We start from the raw sequence: 16,407 nt of genomic DNA, 5'->3' as shown, positions 1-16,407 counted from the left end.
CTATCCCTGAAACATTTTGATGAAAAATTGAAATGTGTTAATTGGAAATTGCTACTCTTATGTCTCATGGGGGTTGTTGTTCCTTATGAATTCCAAGACTTTTCCTGCCTAGGCTTCTGTGAGACCCTAGGCCATGGAATGATGTTACTCATTGCCTATTTTATTCAAAGCAAGGAAATGTAGTCTGATTGGTAAGCTCAGAATAAAAGCATAAACAACTGGATCAGAACTCACCTGTTCATCTTGGTGCTTTTTCTGAACTGGCATTTTTGCTGTACAAACTTCCATCAAAACTGTCAACTTTTTGTTTAAAACTCTTGTTTTCATTAACGTTTTCTCAAAAAAAATAAAGTATTTTAAACCAGCTTTCCTGAAGCCAGTGATTATCAATGGGAGGATACACTTACTGCTCACTATGCTTCTTTCTGGAAGCCAGGCCAGCTCGGAACTGTGCTGGTTCTAAGAAGTGATGCTGCAGTGAAGCAGAGGAGTGCTCTGAATATGACTGTGCTCCTCCTTCAAAAATTCCACGTTCAGTCTAAGAAGAAATTACCTTTGAATCTTTACCATTTTCACATGACCAGCAGACTGTTTCCCTTCAATTTTTTGGTTTCCCACTGCTTTCAAATTAAATAGCAAAAGCATTGGTGGAAGAAAACTGATGGATTGGGAGGTTTTACAAATGCAATCATATGTCCCAGGCTAGGGGCAAGACCTAAACATTGATTATACAGTCCCTCTCCTTCCCAAGTGCTCTACTGACAACTGCTACCCATTAAATCTCCTAAACCCTATCTTCTCCCATGGCAACAGCCCTGTAGAAGGCCTTTAAGAGGGCTCTGTATTCTCTAACTGGTTTGACAGAGGTGATCAAGTAATTATCAAGTAATGATGGATGCCAGTCAATGCAATGTCAGTGCTGGTTTCATGCTATTTCAGACCCTCACACCTCATAATGTGTGAGGAGGGCTGCACCTGGCACGAGGGGGGTAGGTGGAATCATGTGGGAGGGAGGCTGAAAATAGGAACAAAAAAAGATCAAAGGGGAAGGAAGTGAGTTGTGCTACAAATTTTAATGCGGGAGAGAAATTATGAAGACAACAAGAGATGGAAATAAGAGAAATCTAGAAAAGCTGAACAAAGAAAGAGGAAGAAATAGGGAGAACAAAAAACTAAATACAGAAATACCAAAACCAGAAAAAGCATGTTTGACAGGGAGTGAGAAGCCAGATGCAAGTAAAAGAAGGAAAGTTTGGAAGAATTAATGAGAAAAAATATATTGATAATATAAGATGGTAGTGTTAAAAAAATTAAATAGGTAATATAAACAACCTGAATGTAAATGTATAGTTTACATTTTGTAGCCCGAAAGAATAAGAGAGACCAGAACCTCAGCTGATGGCTAGATTTTTTGCATCAGATTAGGCTGATCCAAATTTAGCTGAATGAACATTAAAGTAGGATGGAACAGTGGGGTGGGGTGTGTGTGGGTGTGTGTGCTGCCTTTCTTTTAGAATGAAAAAATCCCAACATCCCTAGTCATTCCAGAAGAAACATGTGGATTCTGGAATAATTCAGGTGGTGGTTTTGTTTTCCTTATCTTTCAATATTTTCTTTCCTTAATTAGTGGTGGCAGAAAACTAACATGTGGTAAGACTTGAGAAACCACAATAACCATATTAGCTAAACGAGAGTAGATTTCCTTTCAGAGCTCTAACACACAAACAAAAACTAACTGTATGTGGGAGCTTCATTTGCATAACATGCAGATTTTCAAATAGCTAAAAAGGAAAAAAACCCTTTCCACTTGCCACAGTGCGAAGGTGAAGCACAAAGTGTCTGCAAGGAAGGCTGTCTGGGCTTTGTAACTGGGTCAAAAGAAAACGTGCTAAGAAGGTAAGTTGGACTGGTTAACTTGTATTAATTTTGGCATTCACCTACATGGTGAGTTCTTCACCTTCTGAAAGACTGTTCTCATGGTGAATATTGAATATATTGCAGACTAAAAGCACGAGATACATTTAAATTAGGAAACAGCTAAATACTGAACGAGATGAGCAATAGTTTTTGTAATGGATAAGCTAAAATTCTGATCTATTTTTTAATTAACCCTAAAAATTCTGATTTATCTTTTAATGACTCCCATTCCATGAAATTGTATTGATAATATTCAGCTGCTTCACAGCAGTATTTTAGTATTGTAAAATATTAATATTAAAATATATTAGAATATTTTAGTATTCCAAAAATAGGCTGTTGTCTGAGAGGGATGCTAGAAGCTGTTGCTAGTAGCAGAAGTGCTTGTTTGAGTATGTACTGCAATCATCACGGGCCAGGTTAGTGATCTGAAGTCTCATACATGTTTGTAATACAGAGGGAATTTCTACTTCTGTTACTCTTTATTTGCTGCTTACGTGACTGCCATGATCTGGGTTTGTGTAATGAAGTTTGTAGTCTGCAAGATGCAGATTCATCTCTTCAGTCCCAGAGTTATGAGAAAGAAGCACTTAAAAGGCCCACAAGGAAATGGACCAAAATGAAATATCAGCAATTTCCTTTACTGACATAGAATGTGCTTCTACTCTGAATTTGCTGTTTTTCACAAGATTTGAGCCCATGTTTCAAAATGTCAGACTCTGCGAGCAGGAATCTGTGGTTTGCTTCAGGCAGCATTTAGATAGAAAGTGAGTTCTTTGAAAACAGGATCTAGGCTGTCATAGCATTGTCAATACAAAAAGTATATGCACCTCAGCTTATCAAGAGTAAATGTAGTGTTCCTTACAGCACCTGAGGGACTAAAAAGGATTTAAAAATTAAGCTTGTATTTTCTTTCCATGAAGGTCCAGAAAATACCTTATGAGCCTCATCTGAAGCCCAAATCAAGTTAATTGGATGGTTTCCTTCACTACATTTTGACATGCAAGTAACAGCAAGTTAGCAAAAGAGTACAAAAATGCAGTTTAAAAAAGTAAAAGCCCCTCTTAGCAGAGGTTAAAAAGGTGACCTGAAAATGTGTGAAGTTTTAATGATGGAAATTGTTATGAATTATGAAATAAATAATACAGTGAAAAGAACTTCACTATTGTGATTAAGGATGTCTGGAAAGATTCACAAGATCTGGGCACCTTGCCAAACATCTAAATGTAGAAAACCATAAAACAGTGCAATTGTTTAGCACCTTCCACGACATCATTGCTCATGCACCCTCCCCACTCACGCCCCTGCCTCTGTGCTGCCCTCTTACATTGATCAACAGCTCAGCTCTCCTTGCTCATCAGCATAGGCCAATTAAAACATAGGTGTTCTTCAGCAACTGTGGCAAGTCACTGAATCTGGACTGCTTCAGACAGTTAAGATACATTGCAGAGCTTGGTGGCTGCTAAGAATACAAGAACTGTCCCACAGACCAAAAGTCCATTCAGTGCCATGTCCTGCTTCTGAAGATAGCCAAAGGCAGACAACTGGAGAAAAGAACATCTGCCTCATGACTTGTTCTTTGATATCTTTGCAACTTTCAGGAATCTGTCTTTTGACCATTACTTCACCCTTGGTCCTCTAACTGCAGCTGCTAGTTTGATTTATTAATAGAAACTTAAAATGGAGATAATATTAGTCGTCTGCTACAATTGCTTCTGTTGGCCTTCTGTCTTTACCTTTTTCTTCTCTGCCCTGAAACTCACACATCTTCTTTCCTCCATGTAACTGGACTTTACCAAACCATATTTCCAATGCTCAACTACTTTATGGATTTAATCATAACCTTCCCCAGATCTGTGATGACAGGGAACAGTTTAGTCCAAACGGTAATAAGGAAGCCAAATAAATCTTAGAGTGAGCTCATGGAAGTTATTGTAGTCACAATCCAGATAGATTTCATACTTTTTTTTTTGCTTTGCATGCATCAAACAGTGAAGACTGCTTTTCAGCAGCAACAATGAAATCATGCATGCACTGCGTCCACATATGCAGAAACACATAAGAAAAAAACCAGACTCATATTTCAGGATTTTAAAGTATTTCTGTGTTGTTCCATGCAAATATGTTGGGATTTTGTCATAGCTGAAGTCAAGATCTTGGATCCTATGAAAATCATCTATCAAGAATGTGAAAGTGCCTGTTTAAATGATTACGTACCATTACTTTAAATCTACTAGTCACATTTTGGCACTATCCAGCTTTTTTTGTTTCATTCACTGGGTACAGTTAGCAGAAAGCAGCACCATACTTAGGCTGCTAGGGAGCCCCTAATATTGTGATACACTCAGTTCTGAAAAAGACAAGCATGACACCTATCATACGGCATTTCTTTTAGATACAGCGTTCTGTTAATTTAATCATGCTTTACAAGGCTGCCTATATTAATGCCATCTGGTGTCTGTAACGAGAACACAAGCTGCAATGGAATGTTCACACACATAATTTCTAAAATAAATAAGTTTGAAGGGTTTTTTTACTAGTTTTTGGTTTTGCTGCTAATGCAAACATCTAAGTTGTCAGAAATTAAGGTTTGGAAAAGAAATATTTATAGCATTTAAAATTAAAAAAACACAAAATGAAACATTTTCATGTCTAGTTCCAACTGACTTTAGCAACAGACCTGAACAGTGTGCACACAAACAGCAAATGTTTGTGTCAAACAGGCAAATACAATTGCATTTTCCTTCTTTACCTGGGCATGTGCATGTGTTGTGTCCACAGTTCAGGCAAAATATTTGGATAATGTCAGCCTTGAGACAGATCAGATTATTATTTTTTTCTTCAGAAAACAGCTATTACTCAATTCAGTAATGAACACTTGTCTCAGTTTTGCAGTTCTACTCTAAGTGATCTTGTTGATTTAAATGATTAATGATTAAACTGCTTATCTGCATGACGTTAAGTGCACCCTTTGCAAAAATAGGCCAAAATTCAGAATGTGTTCTGAGCACAGTGACAATTACCATCCTACTTTTTGTGATTCTAATGCTAGCTTGATTGTTAAAAAATAGTATAATTACATAGGTAGCCTAATTAGTAAATTATTTGCCTCCAGCTTGCATGTTTCCAGCATAGATAAGGTTAAATATTTTCCTTTGCATAAAAAAGCAGGTTGTTATTATTGCTTGTCAGGAGGAAGTGATGATTATTTCAATTGAGCCCTGTACCTTCAACTGATGCTGTTATTTCTTGGTTTTTGCATTAAAGTGTACTCCTGTTGAGGCTGCTGGTAAATGTGCTTAAGGCAGCCACAAAAGAATGTAACAGAATCACACATCCTCTTTCACCTGCTCTTCAGAGAATTTGCAAATCTGGTAAGTACTAAAATAAAATAGGCAATCTATAATGTAAGTATGTGTGATGAATGTATTAAACTGAGCTCGTTAGTAGGAGTGTAGTTACAATGGTGGAGAATACTTTAAAAATACCTATCAGTTCCTTCCAAGTACTGAGAATTTTTTTTCTTTATAGAAATCTATCTTCTTCCTGAGTTATTTCTTTATCCATTATACTTTGCTTGTATAATTGAAATCATTATTTTGTATTCAAGTTTGTAGTTTAATCTTACTTTTGAGTACACACATATTGCTTTCATAGTGAGAAGAAATATGATAATGTGGATGAAGTGAAAAAATAGCAAGCATAAAAATGCAAGGCTTATATATTTAATATTCAGAACATAAGCTTGTGTGTACATGCACAGACATGTGCCTATATGTAATATATAAACAATGTTAGAACACACACCTGCCCCCTTATATATATGGAAATATATTTTCTATAATTAACTAATACCTTAATGTTAATTAAAGCCATAAATACGCAAGTTATAAATTATAAAGGTGCCTACTGAAAGACTCTTAAAAAGATTTACATTGAAAAGAAAATTGTGTTTATAGGAGTTGTGATTCAACTTCCTCTGCAGCTGGTGCATCTTCTTAATAACTTTGGTGAATACTGTTTCAAAGCCAGAAAAGGAAATCAGCTCAAGAGATTTAAATGAGGTCCTCAATCTGATCTCTGCAATTCTGGTTTCAGTCTGAGTCTTTCTTGACTACTTTCGTACCAGCCATCCTCAGGAAGCTTTTGCTGGACAATGGAAGTCCTTTTCTGAATAGAGTTGTGACTGGCAGTGCCTTTGTGAATTCCTGTAGCGTATAGGGAGGGTATGCAGTTCTTCCATGATGAACAGTTGTGGTTCCCTACAGGCTTTCTGCTGAGCTAGTTTGAGAACTAGGGAGCCCTTCTTCTAGGGCTAATCTGAAGAGATCTCATTTCTTAGCCCTCCTTGCAGGCTGTAGGAAACACCTGTGCTCCCTTTCTTCTAAATGCCCCCACCCTGTCTTGTTCCTTCTACACTGTCCTGGTTTCAGCTGGGACAGAGCAAATTTTCTTCCTAGTAGCTGGTGCAGTGCCATGTTTTGGGTTTCGTGTGAGAACAGTGAGCACACTGATGTTTTTAGTTGTTGATAAATAATGTTTATACTAAGCCAAGGACCTTTCAGTTTCTTGGTCCCTGCCAGCGAGAGGGCTGGAGGGGCACGGGAAATTGGGAGGGGACCCAGCCAGGACAGCTGACCTGAACTGGCCAAAGGGGTGTTCCATCCCATAGAACATCATGATGAGTATATAAACTGGGGGATGTTGGCCAGGGCCTCTGCTTGGGGGCTGGCTAGGCATCGGTCAGCGGGTGGTGAGCAACTGTATCGTGCATACTTGGTTAGGGTTTTTTTTCCCTTCCTTTTGGATTTTATTCCTCTCCCCTTCTCGCTCCTTTTCATTACAATTGTTGTTGTTGTTATTATTATTTCAATTATTAAATTGTTCTTATCTCAATCCTTGGGTTTTACCTTATTCCTAATTCCCCTCCCCATCCTGCTCGGGGTGGGGGGGCAGTGAACGAGCGGCTGCATGGTACTTAGTTGCCAGCTGGGGCTAAACCATGACATACACGTTACACTAATGTTTGGGAGTGGCTTTGGCTAAATGGAGTGAAGAGTGAATATTTTACAAAGAATATATGCTGTCAGGGTCTTTCTGTGTATTTTAGCCATGTATGTCCTAGAAAGATCTGACTGACAGATACCTAGAAAGGTATTTTTCTTGCAACAATAAAATAACAGTTTCTGGAATAGTACCTTAGACAGGTAGCCTTTCAGTGCTGTGTAACTGAAGAGTTACCGCAGTTGCAGCCAAGAGCAAAGGGTAACTGGAACACCAAGGAAGGCCATGAGTGTCTGACTGGATGTTATCAGGGGAGGGTAAAGCAGCAGATGGAGACTAGAGTTGCTCAAAGATGGGCTGGGGACCACAGCCCCAGCTGAACTGTACAGCTTACCTGCTTGCCTTATATATCTTTGCACTTCTGAGAGGCACTTTAAATGGTTTAAAGCTTTCTTCTGAAGGTGTTCAACTGCTTTCAGGCTGTCAAATTCCTACAGCTGCTAAAAATCAGCTTTGAAAAGCCAGCAGAGGAAGCTGGAGAGCTGGTTAAAGATTTATTTAAAGGGCAGGAAAGCCAGAGAAGCTGTCACGCTTAAGCAACATCATATAGTGTGGGTCTTTACCCATCTGCAGCCCTCTGCCATGAGTCAGAGAGAGTCTCACCCTCATTATGCTTTTGGAGAATGTTCAGTCCTTTCCCTCCCTCAGTTTCCCAGTTATGTCTGGACCACATCTGCCCCACTTTTACAGGTTATCTGTCTGTCTCTCTCTTTCAGAATTCAGGCAATTCCAGAGCAGGGGGGATTTGTTTATCTAGACCTAAAGTCTAAAGTTGCCATTCACAGCCTTTGCAAACATGGGACTTCATGTCACCCAGTCCCTGCAGTCACCGCAGTGCTGGGATGTGCTATTCCTGCGGAGCGGCTAACGGAGAGGAGGGCTGAGCTCATGCCAGGGAATGCCGAGGAACCGAATCTCCTGCCTGTGGGTTCCTGTGCACGGTTAAACAAGTCATTTAAGCCCAGCTTCGTGCATGTGGCATCCAGAGGCATGTTCCCCATTTTATCTATCTGTGACTTTAGACTCTGTGGTCTGATTTGCAGAAGTCTGAGCCTGGCTGCAGCCAGAGTCAATGGCTTTCCTTTATGTAACTGAAATTCTTTATAACACTAAATATGCTTAAAAGCGATGGTGGGGGGCACCCAAGCAGGCACATACTGTATTGACTCAGAGCCCAGGCTCCTTCTCTGTAAAATAAAGGTAGTAACACCTTGTCACCCCAGGGTGTGGTGCAAATTAATTAATTACCATTTGTAAAATACGTAGTTATCAGAGCGATAAATTGAGTTGTTCTCTCAGCCTGTAACACACAGGCCCATGCACTAAACACATGCACCCCGGCGCTCTCCACCCGCCTCACGGGTGCGATACGACAGGGCAAGTGATGCGAAGTGAAAAGTGCTGAGATACAGAGTAAAAAAATAAAAATTAAAATAATAATGCCACAGGAAAGATTAAAGCGCCGCCAGGCAGAGGCGAGGCGGGGGGCGGGGCGCTGCCGGCGGGAGCTTCCAGCGCGCGGGAGCCGGAAGCAGCGCGCGGGCGGTCCCGGGGCGGGGGATCGCGGGGGGCGGGGGCGGCACCCCGGGGAAGGGCCCGAGGTCCCGGCGGGGTGGTGGGCGCTCGGCTCGGAGTTAAAGCCCACCCAGCCGGAGCTGGTGAGGAAGGAGACGGTACAGGTGGTGGGTCTAATGTGAGCGCCCTGACTCTTCTCCTGGGGAAAAGGTAAGTGCCTGGCTCAGGTGTGTGCGGGCTGGTACAACAGGTGGCCGAGTTGCAGGAAAAAGGCTGCCAGTATCAGAGGTCCCAGGCGGAGGTAGACAGGTGGTTTCAGAGCTGTGCTCCTGTAGCAGACACCACAGAGAATGAGGCACCTTGGACCCGCGTGACCCGCAAAAGCAGGACTCCACTTCGGCGGCCACCCTCCTGCACCACAACCAGGAACAGATGGGAAGCTCAAACAGCTACAGACACCCACGAGCAAGGTCTGCGTGGAGATACTGCCCCAGCAGCACCGTGGTTACTGCAAAAAGAAACGTGGGGTGGGCGCAGTGGGTGCCTGTGTCACAGGGTGCTGAGGCGCCCATGCAGCCACGTCAGGTTTGCTGCCCCCCGGGAGCCGAGGTCCGAGATGGTGCCGAGAGGGTGCCGCAGCTTGTCAAGAGCGCAGACTGCCATGCACTGCCACTCTTTCACCTGGGCACAAATGACACCATAAGCCGGAACCTGGGCAGAATCAAGGAAGCTTGAATACAAAGCTCTGGGGATGCAAGTGGCTATGTACTTTTTAGGAAAGACGGGCCAGCAAGGCAAGGTGGTGGGGCTGCTCTTTATGTGAGGGAGCAACTGGGATGTATCGAGCTCTCCCGTGGGGTGGATGCAGAACAAGTCAAGAGCTTATGCATAAAGATTCAGAGACAGGCCAACACAGGGGATGCTGTTGTGGGTGTTTGCTACAGGCCACCTGATCAGGAAGAGGAAGCCAATAAGGCCTTTTACAGACAGTTGGAGCTAGCCCCACTGTCACAGGCCCTGGTTCTCATGGGGGACTTCAATCACCCCCATATCTGCTGCAAAGACAACATAGCTAGGCACACACAGTCCAGGAGGCTCCTGCAGAGCATTGATGATAATTTTTTCAATGCAGGTGGTGGACAAGCTAACGAGACAAGGTGCACTCCTGGACCTTGTACTCACAAACAAAGAAGGACTGGTTGGGGGCAGTCTTGGCTGCAGTGACCATGAGATGGTGGAGTTCAGGTTCCTGTGTGGAGGAAGCAGGGCAACAAAGTAGGACGGCAGACCTGGACTACAGGAGAGCTAACTTCAGCTACAGGAGGCCTCATCAAGGACCTCCTTGCAGGAATCCCATGGGTCAAGGATCTAGAAGGTACAGGTGTCCAAGAGACCTGGCTAACATTCAAGCATCTCTTCCTCCAAGCTCAAGATAGGTGCATCCCTATGAGTAAGATATTGAGCAAAGGGGACAGGAGGCCTGCATGGACAAGTAAGGAGCTTCTGGCAAACCTCAAACCGAAGAAGGAAGTTTATGGGATGTGGAAAAAGGGACAGGCCACTTGGGAGGAATATGGGGTGTGGTCAGAACATGCAGGGAGGTGACCAGCAAAGCTAAAGTCCATTTGGAATTAAATCTGGCAAGGGCAACAAGAAAGGCTTCCTCAAGTACATCAGTAGGAAAAGGATAGCTAGGGAAAATGCGGCCTGCTGCTGAATGAGGTGGGTGCCATGGTGACAAAGGACACAGAGAAGGTGGAGTTACTGAATGCCATCTTTGCTTCAGTCTTTACTGCCAAGGCTGGCCCTCAGGTTTCCCAGACTCTGGAGGCAAGAGAGGAAGTCTGAAGAAATGAAAACTTCCCCTTGGTCAAGGAGGATCATGTTGGAGGTCACTTAAGCAAACCTGACACCCACAAATCCATGGGCTCCAATGCGATGCACTCCCAAGTGCTGAGGGAGCTGGCAAATGTTATTGCCAAGCCATTCTTCATCATCTTTGAAAGGTCATGGGGAACAGGAGAGGCGCCTGAGGACTGGAGGAAAGCCAGTGTCCCTCTAGTCTTCAAAAAGGGTAAGAAGGAAGACCCAGGAAACTACAGGCTGGTCAGCCTCACCTCCACCTCTGGAAAGGTGATGGAACAGCTCATCCTGAACATCATCTCAAAGCATGTGGAGGAAAAGAAGGTTATCAGGTATAATCAACATGGATTCACCAAGGTGAAATCACACCTGACCAACCCGATAGCCTTCTATGATGGAATGAGTGGATGGGTTGATGAGGGGAGAGCAGTTGATGTTGTCTACCTTGACCTCTGAGAGGCTTTTGACACTGCCTCCCGTAACATCCTTGTAGGTGAGCTTTGGAGGTGTGGGGTAGATGAGTGGACAGTGAGCTGGATTGAGAGCTGGCTGAATGGCAGAGCTCAGAGGGTTGATCAGTGGCGCAGAGCCTGGCTGGAGGCCTGTAGCTAGTGGTGTTCCCCAGGGGTCACTACTGGGTCCAGTCCTGTTCAGCTTACTGATCAATGACCTGGATGAGGGGACAGAGTTTGTTGGTGATACAAAACTACACCAGGAGGCTGCGCTGCCATTCAGTGAGACCTGGGCAGGCTGGAGAGTTGGGCAGAGAGGAACCTAATGAAGTTCAGGAAAGGCAAGTGTAGGGTCCTGCAGCTGGGGAGGAACAAGCCCACACACCAGTACAGGCTGGGGCTGACCTGCTGGAAGGCAGCTCTGCTGAGAATGACCTGGGAGTTCTGGTGCACAGGAAGTTGCCCATGAGCCAGCAGTGTGCCCTGGGGGCCAAGAAGGCCAATGGGATCCTGGGCTGCATTAGGAATAGTGTGGCCAGCAGGTCGAGGGAGGTGATCATCCCCCTCCACTCTGCCCTGGTGAGGCCCCATCTGGAGTGCTGTGTCCAGTTCTGGACTTCCCAGTTCAAGGGAGAGAGACAGGGAACTATTGGGAGGGTCCAGTGGAGGGCTGTGAAGATGATCAGGGGACTGGAGCATCTCCCTTATGAGGAAAGGCTGAGAGAGTTGGGCCTGTTCAGCCTGGACGAGAGGAGACTGAGAGGGGATCTTACCAATGTCCAGAAGTATCTTAAGGGTGAGTGTCAAGAGGATGGGGCCAGGCTCTTTTCAGTGGTACCCAGCGACAGGACAAGGGGCAACGGGCACAAACTGCAACATAAGAAGTTCCATCTGCTGCCCAGAGAGGCTGTGGAGTCTCCTTCTCTGTAGACATTCAAAACCTGCCTGGACACAATTCTGTGCAACCTGCTCTAGGTGAACCTGCATTAGCAGGGGGTTGGACTGGATGATCTCCAGAGGCCCCTTCTGACCCTGGCCATTCTGTGATTACTGTTATGGAGTGTACTGAGGTAGTGCTGTCTATTTGCTTCGTATTTACCTCAATACACTGATTGCCATTGTCATACAGGATTTCTGAAAGTAAAACTTAATTTACTTTCATTTCTTGTGGTGTAATTTGTGAAGTAAAAGCCACTTATTGTCATATATTTTTATTAGCTGTATGAATAAACATTCCATATGTAAGATTGTGCTTTTAATGGTACTGATACAAACCATCCACTTTCCCCAACTGCATTGCGCTTGCAGAGATGTGTGATTTGTTGAGATGCCCCTGTGTAATGTTGATATAGTTGAAGTGAAGAGATTCTTTGAATAAATGTTTTATTTCCAATTGTGTTTTTTCTATTTGTTCACATTTCTTGTGCTGGTTTCCCAATCCACTTTATTTTCTTTTCAGAAACTCTTGGGAAGGCATTTTGAAGTTATTCTTCACATATTTTTCTTTCTGAGAAGTGTACTGCCAAAATGAGTTTTGTAAGTACTTAATAAACTATGTTAGCACATCAATAAAGCAATGAATCTGGAAGTCCCAGCTCTTTGCGGCTGCTGGTCCAAATGCCCTAATCTCAGGAGTGATTAGCTGAAGGGGGGGGTTCTGACAGCAGAGTTCACTGTCGAAGCACACTGTTTATTGGGTTTGCACTCACCAAATATAACTACAGGTTTGGTGTTTGTGGAGCAGGTAACTGTCTGAGGCTACCCATCCTGGATTGTCTGTCTAGCTGAGTGGAGAGAATTAATCATTTTTTGGGCTTAATTTAGCCAAGCTAAGTTAGTATCAGCTAGAAAGCCCTGTTCCTCTCCCTTGATGTTAAAGGAAGCCTAGACCCCCTACTTCAAATCCAGACTTTTATACTGTAGAGTCTTCTGTGAGGACAGACTAATCCTTTCTGCATAATGTATTTGAAGATGGAGACCTTTGGGCCATCCAAAAAGATTATCTCCGTGTTCATAACTTAATTAACATTTTATGAAGTTCCCTAGTTAGTTCTCACAAGTCTCCTCCGCAGTGTTAAATGCATTTGTAATTGTGGTGTGTGTGGTCAGTGGAAACAGTGTAAAACACGTAGTGTGTGTGGTCTGTCTTGAGATGAGTTTGATACAGACTTGAAGCTGAGACATGGAAAGGACTGAACAGAAGTATTACAGTTATCATAAGGGAAATGTCATTTCCATTTCAAGTCAGCAAGCCATATAATACTTGTATACTGATTTTTTTGAAAGATTTCCAAATGTATGACTTTGTTATCTATCATCTTTCTACTATATAGAAATTAGAGCACCTATGTGTTAACTGATGATCTTCTTTTTTACAGACAGAGCCTCGCACCACAGATTATCAATATTATTCAGACTATGCTTCTTTAATCACACAGCCTTGTTCTAAGTTGGAAGTCCGGAACTTCACAAAAGCATTTTTGCCAGTTGCATATTCATTAATTTGTATCATCGGCCTAGTTGGTAACATCTTTGTAGTGATGACCTTTGCTTTATATGAAAGAACCAAGTCCATGACGGATGTGTACCTCTTGAACATGGCCATAGCAGACATACTGTTTGTTCTCACTCTCCCACTGTGGGCAGTGAATTATGCTGCTGACAAATGGATTTTTGGTGATTTCATTTGCAAAATGACAAGAGGTATCTATGCAATCAACTTCAGCTGTGGCATGCTGCTTTTGGCCTTTATCAGCGTGGACCGGTACATCGCTATCGTACAAGCAACAAAATCATTTAAACTCAGGGCAAGAACACTCGCATATAGTAAACTCATTTGTTTGGTTGTGTGGGCATCATCAATTTTAATCTCTAGTTCTTCTTTTCTATACAGTGAAAGTTACAGCTTCTCCGTCAATGAAACCAAACAGATTTGTGATCAAAGATTTGACAGAATGTCTGAAAGCACGATGCTGAAATCACTGCTGCTGTGTCTACAAGTTGGATTTGGATTTTTTATACCTTTCATATTCATGATTTTTTGCTATACATTCATTGTCAGATCCTTACAACAAGCTCAGAATTCAAAAAAAACCAAAGCAATCCGTGTGATCATTTTAATTGTAGCTGTTTTCCTAGTTTGCCAGGTACCTTATAACATTGTTCTTCTTTTGACAGCTGTAAATATGGGCAAGATAGACAAATCTTGTGACAGTGACAAGATAATGGCCTATGCAAAATACACCACTGAAGCCATAGCATTTTTACACTGTTGCATGAACCCTGTGCTCTATGCGTTTATTGGAGTGAAGTTCAGAAGTTATTTCATGAAGATAATGAAGGACCTATGGTGCATGAGAGACAAAATATACCATAAACGTTGTTCAAAGACAAACTCTGATATTTGTCATTCAAGACAGACTAGTGAAATTCTGACTGACAATGGATCTTCATTTACTATGTAATACAATTTGAACTGTATTACTGAAGGACTCTTCCCACTGAGCAACCTAAACCAGTGTCACTGTGCCTGTGACAAGTCATTTGGGCTTCTCTGTAACTCTAAGGGAGCTCCAACTATCTACAACTTCTTTCAGGAAAAGAAATAAGATAAAAGAGTAACACTGTACTGTGGAAAACTGAAATCTTATTTACCTCTCTCAACATTCATGCTCTTCTAAAGTGCACTTTCTTAGAATTATCAGGAAAGTGAAGTTTACAGAGGAACCCTCCTTGTTTTCTAGGGAAAATGGCATCTCATCTGTCCTACATCACTGAAATATCCCTAAAGTACTACATAAATTAATCAAGTTATATCCAGGCTCATTCTGTTTACATTTATGTTATTTCTGTTAATTACTGCTACTGGAAATCCTATTTAAGTGTAGGTTTCCACTGTGCTTCTGTTACAGAAAGGTCACACTGTGACAATACTGACCTAAAGAGATGGCATTTTGAGCAAAGCACATCAAGGAAAGCAAACAGAGAAATGAAGAAACAGGGTTAAGGCTGCTGACAGAGCTGGGCTTAGGGGTTAGGTCTCGTGAGTCTTTGCCCAGTTCTACACTCCACCTGCTCATCAGGAGTTGCTTACACCAGGGATGAGGCTCATCAAAGCCAACAGTGACAGGTCTACTAAACAGAAAATTAGAAAAAAAGAAAATTATTAATCAAAGAGAACACTGAAATATCTACTGAAATTATCTTCTGAACAGAGAACTTTTTTTTTTTTTGCTTGAGAGATGCTTCTCTTCATTGGCACAGGATTCAGATGCTGGAATCCATCAAAGCTGATAAGCTGGTGAATATCTCTGCGAAAAGTTGTTTCTTTCTAGCTGAAATCTCTTCACACTCCGCTTTTAAAAAGGCAACAAACTGTACAGAACCGCAGTTATTCCAACACTTCTTGTTGGAACTTGATTGGTGACAAAACATGATGCATTTCTTGGTATTTAGCAGCCATTAGCAAAGTTTCCTTAGGAAAGGATTTTCTAGCACAAATCTGCATATATAAAATTTGCTTTATTTGCTTCAGAAATTATTAAGGACTATATCTAAAAATGAGACCATAATCTGGCTTAATTCAGACAGAATTTTTACTGAGTCAGCATTTGGCTCACTATGAATATAGAAATATTTATAATAAATGCCATTAGTTTTACCCAGCTGTGACTTTTCAGCAAATCCTCAGTGGATCTTCTACTCATTGAGTGAGCTTCACCACACTGTAGCAGTCATGATGGGATGGCAAAGTAGACAGGAGCAGGAGCTGGAGGGCAGAGGGGCAGGATGGATGAGGGAGGAAGAGCACCATCGTTTGTCGTCTGCTGAAGTACCTACCAGCCCTCTGGAGTTCCGCTGCAATGCGAGTGTAAGCCATGATGGTGTCTGCATTTGTTGTTGTGTGGGACATTACACTCCTACGGCTGTGTCAATTAATGCAATCTGCAGCTTGCTCTTTACCTTGGTGGTTTTGGTTTTTTTAAAGTTCATGGCTGAAGAGACAGCAGAGCTGGGATCACTAACCATGTCATTCAGTGGCAACGCAAAAGGTCAAGAACGACAGTGGTGGAGCTGAAGATCCCTTGAGGAAGGGCATTGATATGGCATGACACGAAACTAGTGCTGCCTTGGCAGGTGCAGTCCAGCCTTGTTTACAGTGCAGTGTGAGGTTTTTAAATATCAGCGCCAGGTGTGATAAGGATTGCATATATTTATCATGACTGAATAGCAACTTAGGCAAGAATCTGATACAAAATTATGTAAGTGCAGATGCATGCATTTGCTGTATATAGCACTGATGATTTTCTGGAAGAGGATTTGGCAAATAAAAAATGAAACTGAAAAGGAAAAAATCCCCTCAGATCTAAGAGTTTCTTGCTACATGTATTGCCTTGAGACATTCTCTTATTCAGTGCAAAATCTCCCACACCTGAACAATGTAGCATCTCTCCCTCAGAGGCTGTGTGAGGTGTGCCGTAGGGCGACATGTCCATGACTGGAGCTCACTGGGTGCTATGGCGGCTCTTGGGCAGAGCCCCGCAAGGCTCAAAAGACACCCCCACCCTCCCACCGGTCCTGCTGCCGTGCCTGCACT

General features: G+C 42.6%; 1 protein-coding gene across 5 annotated transcripts; it reads left to right on the top strand.

Moving 5' to 3' along the window:
* Positions 1-1,735: 1,735 nt before the first annotated feature.
* CCR6 (C-C motif chemokine receptor 6) lies at positions 1,736-16,165 on the top strand. 5 transcript variants are annotated; one of them, XM_055714520.1, is made up of 5 exons: positions 1,736-1,896; positions 5,185-5,291; positions 9,629-10,691; positions 12,271-12,347; positions 13,190-16,165. In XM_055714520.1, exons 4-5 carry the CDS (start codon positions 12,339-12,341, stop codon positions 14,273-14,275), a joined length of 1,095 nt encoding a protein of 364 aa, XP_055570495.1. In that variant the 5' UTR covers positions 1,736-1,896; positions 5,185-5,291; positions 9,629-10,691; positions 12,271-12,338; the 3' UTR covers positions 14,276-16,165. The 5 variants fall into 5 exon arrangements, with proteins under 5 accessions (XP_055570495.1, XP_027666804.1, XP_055570497.1 ...); XM_027811003.2 differs by lacking the exon at positions 9,629-10,691; XM_055714522.1 differs by lacking the exons at positions 1,736-1,896; positions 5,185-5,291 and adding an exon at positions 8,563-8,706 and having other exon boundaries at positions 10,283-10,691.
* The last annotated feature ends 242 nt before the right edge of the window (positions 16,166-16,407 follow it).

Source organism: Falco cherrug, chromosome 6 (assembly GCF_023634085.1).
Source record: "Falco cherrug isolate bFalChe1 chromosome 6, bFalChe1.pri, whole genome shotgun sequence".
In the NCBI taxonomy this organism is placed as follows: Eukaryota; Metazoa; Chordata; class Aves; order Falconiformes; family Falconidae; genus Falco; species Falco cherrug.
Note: the sequence above shows the minus strand (reverse complement) of the source record. Positions and strands in the feature narration are given on the sequence as shown.